The 9,497-nt window shown below is 47.1% G+C and overlaps 1 protein-coding gene across 2 annotated transcripts in view; it reads right to left on the minus strand.

Annotated features, from left to right (window-relative positions):
* Positions 1 to 9,491, minus strand: part of RABEPK (Rab9 effector protein with kelch motifs) — a 32,210-nt gene extending 22,719 nt beyond the window's left edge. For both annotated transcript variants that reach the window (XM_017874754.1, XM_017874753.1), the window contains exons 1-3: positions 9,445 to 9,491; positions 7,511 to 7,569; positions 3,252 to 3,409 (exon numbers count right to left, since the gene is read on the minus strand). In XM_017874754.1, the coding sequence (XP_017730243.1) occupies positions 3,252 to 3,409; positions 7,511 to 7,569; positions 9,445 to 9,462 (235 nt within the window). In that variant the 5' untranslated portion in view covers positions 9,463 to 9,491. The remainder of the gene's footprint in view (positions 1 to 3,251; positions 3,410 to 7,510; positions 7,570 to 9,444) is intronic.
* Positions 9,492 to 9,497: the final 6 nt, after the last annotated feature.

The following is a 9,497-nucleotide window of genomic DNA, read 5'->3' on the forward strand; positions in this document are numbered from 1 at the left end:
GGATCACTTTTTTTTTTTTTTTTTTGAGACGGAGTATCGCTCTGTCACCCAGGCTGGAGTGCAGTGGCTCGATCTCTGCTTACTGCAACCTCCGCCTCCCGGGTTCATGCCATTTTCCTGTCTCAGCCTCCCGAGTAGCTGGGACTACAGATGCCCGCCACCAAGCCTGGCTAATTTTTTTTGTATTTTTAGTAGAGATGGGGTTTCACCGTGTTAGCCAGCATGGTCTCGATCTCCTGACCTCATGATCTGCCCGCCTCAGCCTCCCAAAGTGCTGGGATTACAGGTGTGAGCCACGGTGCCTGGCCCAGGAGAATCACTTTAACCCAGGAGGCAGAGGTTGCAGTGAGCCAAGATCATGCCACTGCACTCCAGCCTGGATGACAGTTTGAGACTCCATTTCAAAAAAAAAAAAACTTAAGATTAAAACAATATGGAAATGTTACGCAGACCTAACAAAATACATAAGTGGGCCACCATTGTTCAACTTCTGCCCTTGTGTGGAGCAAAGAATAATTGTTTATTTTATTTTATTTTTTCTTTTTGAGACAGTCTTGCTCTGTCACCAGACTGTAGTGCAGTGGCGTAATCTTGGCTCACTGCAACCTCTGCCTCCCAGATGCAAGCGATTCTCCTGCCTCAGCTAGGACTATGGGCACATGCCATCACGCCCAGCTAATTTTTTTTGTATTTTTAGTAGAGATAGGGTTTCACCATGTTGGCCAGGATAGTCTCCATCTCCTCACCTCATGATCTGCCTGCCTCGGCCTCCCAAAGTGCTGGGATTACAGGCATGAGCCACTGCGCCCAGCTAATAATCGTTTCTTATTAGCAGGTTCATTCATTCATTCATTCATTCATTCATTCAAATACTTACAGAGCACCCACTCTGTTCTAAGCCCTGGCATACAATGATGAGGAAAACATGCTACCTGTTTCTAAGGAGCTTATGTTCTTGTGGGGCAGATGGACAGGAAACAATCACATGTGATAGGGCTGTGAAGGCAGACAGGATAGAAGAGCACATAAGACTATGGACATAGAGTCATGTAGTGCCTGAACGAGTCCAGAGGTAACGGGAAAGGTTCCTGGCAGAAGAGACATTTAATCTGAAATCTGAAAGATACAGAGTAGCCAGATGATAAGAAAAGGGAAAACCATTCCTAGCAGAGGGATCTGTGTGTGCCAAGGCGTGGAGGCCAGAGAGCTCAAGCTGTGTTCAAGGAACTGAAGGACATCCAGTGCAGCAAATGTGGGTTGGAGAGAGCCAAGAAATGAGGTTGGGGCCAGGCGCGGTGGCTTACGCCTGTAATCCCAGAACTTTGGGAGGCCAACGCAGGCAGATCACTTGAGGTCAGAAGTTCGAGACCAGCCTGGCCAACATGGTGAAACCCCATCTCTACTAAAAATACAAAAATTAGCCAGGCTGGTGGCATGCACCTGTAATCGCAGCTTAGTGGGAGGCTAAGGCAGGAGAATTGCTTGAACCTGCGAGACAGAGGTTGCAGTGAGCCAAGATTATGCCACTGCACTCCAATCTGGGTGACAGAGTGACACGCTGCCACAAAAAAAAAAAAACAAGGCCAGTGCGGTGGCTCACGCCCGTAATACCAGCACTTTGTGAGGCCGAGGTGGGAGGATCACAAGGTCAGGATTTGAAGACCAGCCTGATTAACATGGTGAAACCCCATCTCTACTAAAAATACAAAAATTAGCCGGGTGTGGTGGCACACACTTGTAATCCCAGCTATTCAGGAGGCTGACGCAGGAAAATCGCTTGAACCCAGGGGGCAGAGGTTGCAGTGAGCCGAGTTCATGGCACCACTGCACTCCAGCCTGGGCCACAGAGCAAAACTAGATCTCAAAAAAAAAAAAAAAAAAAAGTGAGGTTGAGAAAGGTCTGAAATAGGAAGTGACATGGTCAGATTTGTATTTTAGATGATATTCGCTGGCTAGGTATAGAAAATACACTGTATAGTGGGTAAACTTGGAAGCAGGGAGACCGGTGAGGAAGCTATTGTAAGTCTAGTTGAGAGACAACAGTGGCTTGGACTACAGTAGTAGTAGTGGAAATGGACAGACATGGATAAAGATAAGAGATATGTGGGTTAGAGAGAGCCAAGAAATGAGGTTGGGGCCAGGCGCGGTGGCTCATGCCTGTAATCCCAGCATTTTGGGAGGCCGAGGAGGGCGAATCACGAGGTCTGGAGTTCGAGACCAGCTTGGCCAACATGGTGAAACCCAGTCTCTACTAAAAATGCAAAAGATTAGCTGTGCGTAGTGGTGGGCATCTGTAATCCCAGCTACCCAGGAGGCTGAGGCAGGAGAATTGCTTGAACCCAGAAGGCTCAGGTTGCAGTGAGCTGAGATCGCGCCACTGCATGGCTCCAGCCTTGGCGACAGAGTGAGACTCTGTCTCAAAAAAAAAAAAAAAAAAAAAAATTAGCTGGGCATGGTGGCGCATGCCTGTAATCCCAGCTACTCAGGAGGCTGAGGCAGGAGAATTGCTTGAACCCAGGAGGTGGAGGTTGCAGTGAGCGAAGATCGTGCCACTGCACTCCAGCCTGGGCAATAAAAGTGAAACTCCATCTCAAAAACAACAAAGATAAGAGATAAGTAGGGCTTGGTGATATATTGGATATGTGGATAGAATGAGTGGTGGTAGTCATCGATGTATCCTATGGAAATATTTGATGAATAAATGGCTGGACAACCAAGGCTCCATAAGGGTTCTCTCCCCCTAAACAAGGAGGTATTGGTCAGATGACTGTGTGCCAGGGGCCTGCTAAGAAACCTTAGGGATCTGTCAGTGATATTCATTTTTTCTTTTTTCTTTTTTTTTTTTTGAGACTGAGTCTCGCTCTGTCACCCAGGCTGGAGTGCAGTAGCACGATCTTGGCTCAGTGTAACTTCTGTCTCCGCGGTTCAAGTAATTCTCCTGTCTCAGCCTCCTGAGTAGCTGGGACTACAGGTGACCACCACCACACCCGGCTAATTTTTTTGTATTTTTAGTAGAGACGGGGTTTCTTCATATTGGTCAGGCTGGTCTCAAACTCTAACCTCAGGCGATCCGCCCACCTTGGCCTCCCACAGTGCTGGAACTAGAGGCGTGAGCCACTGGACCTAGCCCTGGCCATTTTTTCTTATAGGAAAACCCTGCTGGTATTTTTAGGAATGCCCTGCTAATGGCTAGCAGCACACAGCCCTGTTCTCTGGCCACAGGGCATGTACTCAGCAGCTGCTGGTCTTACCCAGATCCATGGCGTGCACGTCTGAGAAGCTTCTGTTTGGATTTGCTCCGCCAACAATGAAGACCTTCCCTCTCTTGGCATTACCAACTGGGGGTAAATATGAACAGCTGTGGCCAACTCGAGCACAGGGGCTGTCTCCGGGGAGAGTCAAGGTGTACCTGCCAAAGGAAGGATGTATTCAGGAGGCCTGAGCACAGAATAAACGCAGCAGTGTGTTCTTTCCATTCCTCATGAAATATTCACCAGAATGAAGGGTCTTGTGCAGACACTTCAAATTGTACCCAACAAAGCAGCACTTCTCTGATTAATAATAGTACCTCCCCCTTGCACATAGTCTTTGACTTTTCCATTTTTTCACTGTCTTCATCTCACAGTAATCTGGTAGGAACGCACTGGGCTATATTTTTCCCCATTTGGTAGATAGGGAAACTGATCTCCAGAAATGTTCAGTGATGTGTCTTGGCACAGGATGGTGGCTGTGAACATGGTGTGTGAATTCAGACAGATCTGGTTCAAATTCCAGCTCAGGTACTTCCTAGATGTTTGACCTTTTGGAAGTCACTTAACCTTTCTGAACTTTAGTTTACTCATTTGTGAAATGAGGACAGCAATAGTTCTTACTGCAAAAGATCATTATGAAGACTAAGACAAGACGTCAAAACAGGGCAGTGAAGGACTCAATAAACGGTGGCGAGAGCTTTATGTGCCACCACATGGGAACCAACAGCCCCGGGGCTCTTGCCACAAGCCAATGATTCCTCCCCATCAAAAAAATTATCCAGAATTTACTGATTTCAGAGCTTTTCCAGATTACTCATAAAGCTCAATCTGATGGAAGCCAAAGCTAGCACTATGAAAAATCACATACAGGATTTGGTCATTCCATTATCTCTCTCTCTCTCTTTTTTCTTTTTTTTGAGATGGAGTCTCACTCTGTTGCCCAGGCTAGAGTGCAGTAGTGCAATCTTGGCTCACCATAACCTCCGCTTCCTGGCTTCAAGCGATTCTCCTGTCTGAGCCTCCCAAGTAGCTGGGACTACAGGTATGCACCACCATGCCTGGCTAATTTTTGTATTTTTAGTAGAGATGGGGTTTCACTATGTTGGCCAGGCTGGTCTTGAACTCCTGATCTTGTGATCCACCTGCCTCAGCCTCCCAAAGTGCTGAGATTACAGGCGTGAGCCACCGTGCCCAGCCAGAGTCTCTCTATATTTTTTTAAGTAGAGACAGGGGTCTCACTATGTTGGCCAGGTTGGTCTTGAACTCCCAGCCTCACGCAATCCTTCTGCCCTGGTCTCCCTAAGTCCTAAGATGATAGGGATGTGCCCACTGCACTCGGCCCATTCCACTCTCCACAGTGATTCTGAATGCTGACTGAGAAAACACACTTCAAGCTTCCTGATTGGAAAACAAATTTCTGTAGCTGTTTTTCAGGCCCTGTCTTATTTGACCTCTCTGGTGTTTGGGACTCCTGACCTCTCCCTTCTTCTTGTGCCTTTCTCCCAGCCTGGCTTTCCCACATCCCTTCCTTTGGTTCTGCACTCACCTTTCTGGCTGTCCTTTCTGCTTCTTTCTCTGACTCCTTCCCTACCAGCCACCTCCTGACTCTCAGTCATCCTTGAGTTCTCTTTTCCTCAGTTTACATTTGCTTACCTGATTAATGTTATCTGTGGTGATAACTTCAATTACCACTCATCTATATATTCACCAGTGGTGGCCAAATCTGTTTCCCATTCAGATCTCTATTCTGATGTCACTTAATCTACACAAAACCCCTTTGAGAGCCGGGCGCAGTGGCTCACACCTGTAATCCCAGCACATTGGGAGGCCGAGGCAGGCAGATCATGAGGTCAAGAGATCGAGACCATCCTGGCCAACATGATGAAACCCCATCTCTACTAAAAATACAAAAATTACCTGGGTGTGGCGGCACACACCTGCAGTCCTAGCTACTCGGGAGGCTGAGGCAGGATCGCTTGAACCAGGGAGGCGGAAGTTGCAGTGAGCTGAGATCGTGCCACTGCACTCCAACCTGGCGATAGAGCGAGACTGTGTCTCAAAACAAAACAAAACACTCTTTGAGGATAACAGCTGTTACCATCATCTGAGTTTTACAACGGAGGAACTGAGGCTTAGAAAGATTGAGTAATTTATCCCAAAAGCACACAGCCATCCAGAGATGGTGGATATTACAAAAAATTCCCTGCCTTGATAGCCCTTACAGACTAGTTGGGAAAAGAAACATTAAACAGTTTCACAACTATCTGTTTCACTTCAATTGTGGTAGAAAGGAGTACAGAATATATAGCATGAGGACATGCATGTCTTAGGAGGGTCTCACCCTGTAAGGAGCCAAGGAGATAGGGTGATCAGAGAAGGCTTCCTGAAGAAGCACCATTTGGATAGAGATCTGAAGTATGAGTAGAAATTAGCTGGGCAGGCCAGGTGTGGTGGCTCACACCTGTAATCCCAGCACTTTGGGAGGCTGTAGTGGGAAGATCACCTGAGCCCAGGAGTTTGAGACCAGCCAGGGCAACATAAAGAGACTGTGTCTCTATTAAACAAACAAAAAAAAAAATTAGCTGGGCGTGGTAGTACATACCCATAGTCCCAGTTACTTGGGAGACGGAGATGGGAAGGTTACTTGAGGCCAGGAGGTCGAGGCTACAATGAGGCACAATTGTACCACTGCATTCCAGCCTTGGTGGCTAGCCACAGAGGAAGACCTTGTCTCAAAAATAAAATAAAATAAGCTGGGCAAAGAGAGGGACGAAAGGTGGAGGGAAAGAGCAGTCCAGGCAGAGAGACCAGCATGAGCAGCTCCTGAGTGGAACAGTGCAGAAGAGAAAGAGAACAAAGGAACAAGTCATGGGATTTGAGGTTGGAAAAACAGGCAGAAATATTTTGCAGGGACCATTGGGCCAGTTTAAGAAATCTAATTTTTTTTTTGTTTGTTTGTTTGTTTTTGAGATGGAGTCTCCCTCCCTCTGTTGCCCAGGCTGGAGTGCAGTGACACCATCTCAGCTCACTGCAATCTCCACCTCCCAGGTTCAAGCAATTCTCCTGCCTCAGCCTCCCAAGTGGCCGGGATTACAGGCATGCACCACCACGCTCGGCTAATTTTTCTATTTTTAGTAGAGACGGGGTTTTGCCATATTGGCCAGACTGGTCTCGAACTCCTGGCTTCAAGTGATCCACCCACCTCAGCCTCCCAAAGTGCTAGGATTATAGGCATGAGCCATTGTGCCTGGCGAGGAGTCTGTTTTTTTTTTTTTTTTTTTTTTTTTTGAGACGGATTCTTGCTCTGTGGCCCATGCTGGAGTACAATGGCATGATCTCAGCTCACTGCAACCTCCACCTCCCGGATTCAAGCAATTCTCCTGTCTCAGCCTCCCTAGTAGCTGGGACTACAGTCACATACCACAACGCTGGCTAATTTTTGTATTTGTAGTTGAGATGGGGTTTCACCATATTGGTCAGGCTGGTCTCGAACTCTTGACCTCAGGAGATCCACCCGCCTTGGCCTCCCAACGTGCTGGGATTATAGGCATGAGCCACTGTGCCCAGCCCAGGAGTCTGATTTTTATACCAACACCAATAGGGAGGCACAAAAGGGTTTTAAACTAGGAAATGCCATGATTGGCTGTATTCTGGGTACATAGCAAGACAGATGCATGGAAGCCAGACTGGAGTCTCTCCTTGAAGGTCCTGTTGAAGAACTGCCACCTCTCTACAGCCTTCTGTGGGCCCTACCTTATAGCAGATCACATTTCATCACCATCACCTGCTTAGTCTATAGTCCCCAGTACAGAGACTATTTACAATTCTACCTCCCACACAGCACCCACACCCACACAGCAGCTGCCTCCATCAGGCCAATGCTAATTGTTGAAAAAAGGGTTGGTTGAACAAACAGCCAAGAAACAGTGAAGCCAGTTTAATCCAAATCTAATTTCCTAAAATCTTAAAATGAGTCAGAGCTCGGGGAAGACACAGCATTGGAGCTGACGATGCCAGATGGTCAGTGCCTTACTCTTTCTGGTAAATGGATTTTAATAAAATCAACATCTGCTCTGTGATAATTACTGCCCCCCTATCTTTCCTCTGAAGACCTTCTCAGACAGTTTGAGTCTAATTACCAGCAACTGCAGACGGTTTCGTCTGTACCCTTTTTTGTTGATGATCAAATATGTTAGTAAACTACTTATAAATGAAACAAAAACTCATGCTTTTCTGTGGCTGGATCCTTCCTTACAGACCATGTTGCTTTCCTGGGCTTGTCTCCAGGTTCCAAGACTGGCAGCTGCTTCATGGTGTCCTATGCATAAGAAAGAAAGGCACTTTTTACACACTTATGATTATCATCTTAATCAATTCAACCTCCTTTTTAAACCTTTCCTGTTGAATGTACTAATTTCTAGGGCCTGACTAATTTGAATAAGCACCACCAACTTTTCATCTTTATTTTTTTATTTATTTATTTGAGACGGATTTTCGCTCTTGTTGCCCAGGCTGGAGTGCAATGGCACGATCTTGGCTCATGGCAACCTCTGCCTCCCAAGTTCAAGCGATTCTCCTCCCTCAGCCTCCCGAGTAGCTGGGATTACAGGCATGTGCCATCACACCTGGCTAATTTTTGTATTTTTAGTAGAGATGGAGTTTCACCATGTTAGTCAGGCTGGTCTCGAACTCCTGACCTCAGGTGACACATTGTGCCTGGCCAATGTATTTATTTTTATTCTTCTTATTTTTTTTAGATGGAGTCTCGCTCTGTTGCACAGGTTGGAGTGCAGTGGTGCGATCTCTGCTTACTGCAACCTCCCTCTCCCTGGTTCAAATTATTCTCCTTTCTCAGCCTCCTGCATAGCTGAGATTACAGGCGCCCACCCACACCTGGCTCATTTTTCTAGTTTTTCTAGTAGAGATGGGATTTCACCATGTTGGCCAGGCTGGTCACTAACTCCTGACCTCAGGTGATCTGCCTGCCTCAGCCTCCCAAAGTGCTGCGATTACAGGCGTGAGCCACCATGCCCGGCATTATTTTTTATTTTTTTATTTTCTTCTGAGATGGAGTCTCACTCTGTCACCCAGGCTGGAGTGCAGTGGCACAATCGTGGCTCACTGTAGCCTCCGCCTCCTGGGTTCAAACAATTGTCTGACCTTAGCCTCCTGAGTAGCTCATATTACAGGCACCAGCCAAAACGCCTGGCTAATTTTTGTATTTTTAGTAGATACGGGGTTTCATCATGTTGGCCAAGCTGGTCTCAAACTCCTGACCTCAAGTGATCCACCCGTCTTGGCCTCCCAAAGTGCTGTGATTACAGGCATGAGCCACTGTGCCAGGGCAGCAGCTTTATTTATCAATTTATTGAGATGGAGTCTCACTCTGTCACCCAGCCTGGAGTGCAGTGGCGCGATCTCGGCTCACTGCAATGTCTGCCTCCCAGGTTCAAGTTACTCTCCTGCCTCAGCCTCCCAAATAAGCTGGGACTACAGGCAAGTGCCACCGCGCCCGGCTAATTTTTTTTGTATTTTTCATACAGACGGAGTTTCACTATGTTCACCAGGCTGGTCTTGAACTTGGCCAGCCTCGGCCTCCCAAAGTGCTGGGATTACAGGTGTGAGCCACCGAGCCCGGCCAGTTATTTATTTTTTAATTAAAAATAGAAATGGGGCTGGGCGTGGTGGCTCACGCCTGTAATCCCAGCACTTTGGGAGGCCAAGATGGGCGGATCACAAGGTCAGGAGATGGATACCATCCTGGCCAACATGGTGAAACCCCATCTTTACTAAAAATACAAAAAAAAAAAAAAATTAGCTGGGCGTGGTGGCATGCACCTGTAGTCCCAGCTACTTGGGAGGCTGAGTCGTGAAAATTGCTTGAACCCAAGAGGCAGAGTGAGTGAGCTGAAATCACACCACTGCACTCCAGCCTGGCGACAGTGAGACTCTGTCCCCCCCCAAAAAAAAAGAAAAGAAAAAAAAGAAATGGGGTTTCCCTATGTTGTCCAGGCTGGTCTCGAACTCCTAGCCTCCTAAAGAGCTGGGATTACAGGTATGAGCCACTGCTCCCCGCCCAAAGGACAAAATATTTAAAGAGGCTGAGAAATACTGAGCTCTAGGATAAATCTTGGCCTCAGCATAGCATAGAAAGTAAGGCCTCCTGCTGTCAAGTTTTTTTCTGTGAACTCACCTCCACAATCTCTTGCATTATTGGTTTTTTTGCAGTTCTTATAATATGGCGGG

The sequence above is a fragment of the Rhinopithecus bieti genome, unplaced genomic scaffold, assembly GCF_001698545.2.
Source record: "Rhinopithecus bieti isolate Rb0 unplaced genomic scaffold, ASM169854v2 scaffold_7967, whole genome shotgun sequence".
In the NCBI taxonomy this organism is placed as follows: domain Eukaryota; kingdom Metazoa; phylum Chordata; class Mammalia; order Primates; family Cercopithecidae; genus Rhinopithecus; species Rhinopithecus bieti.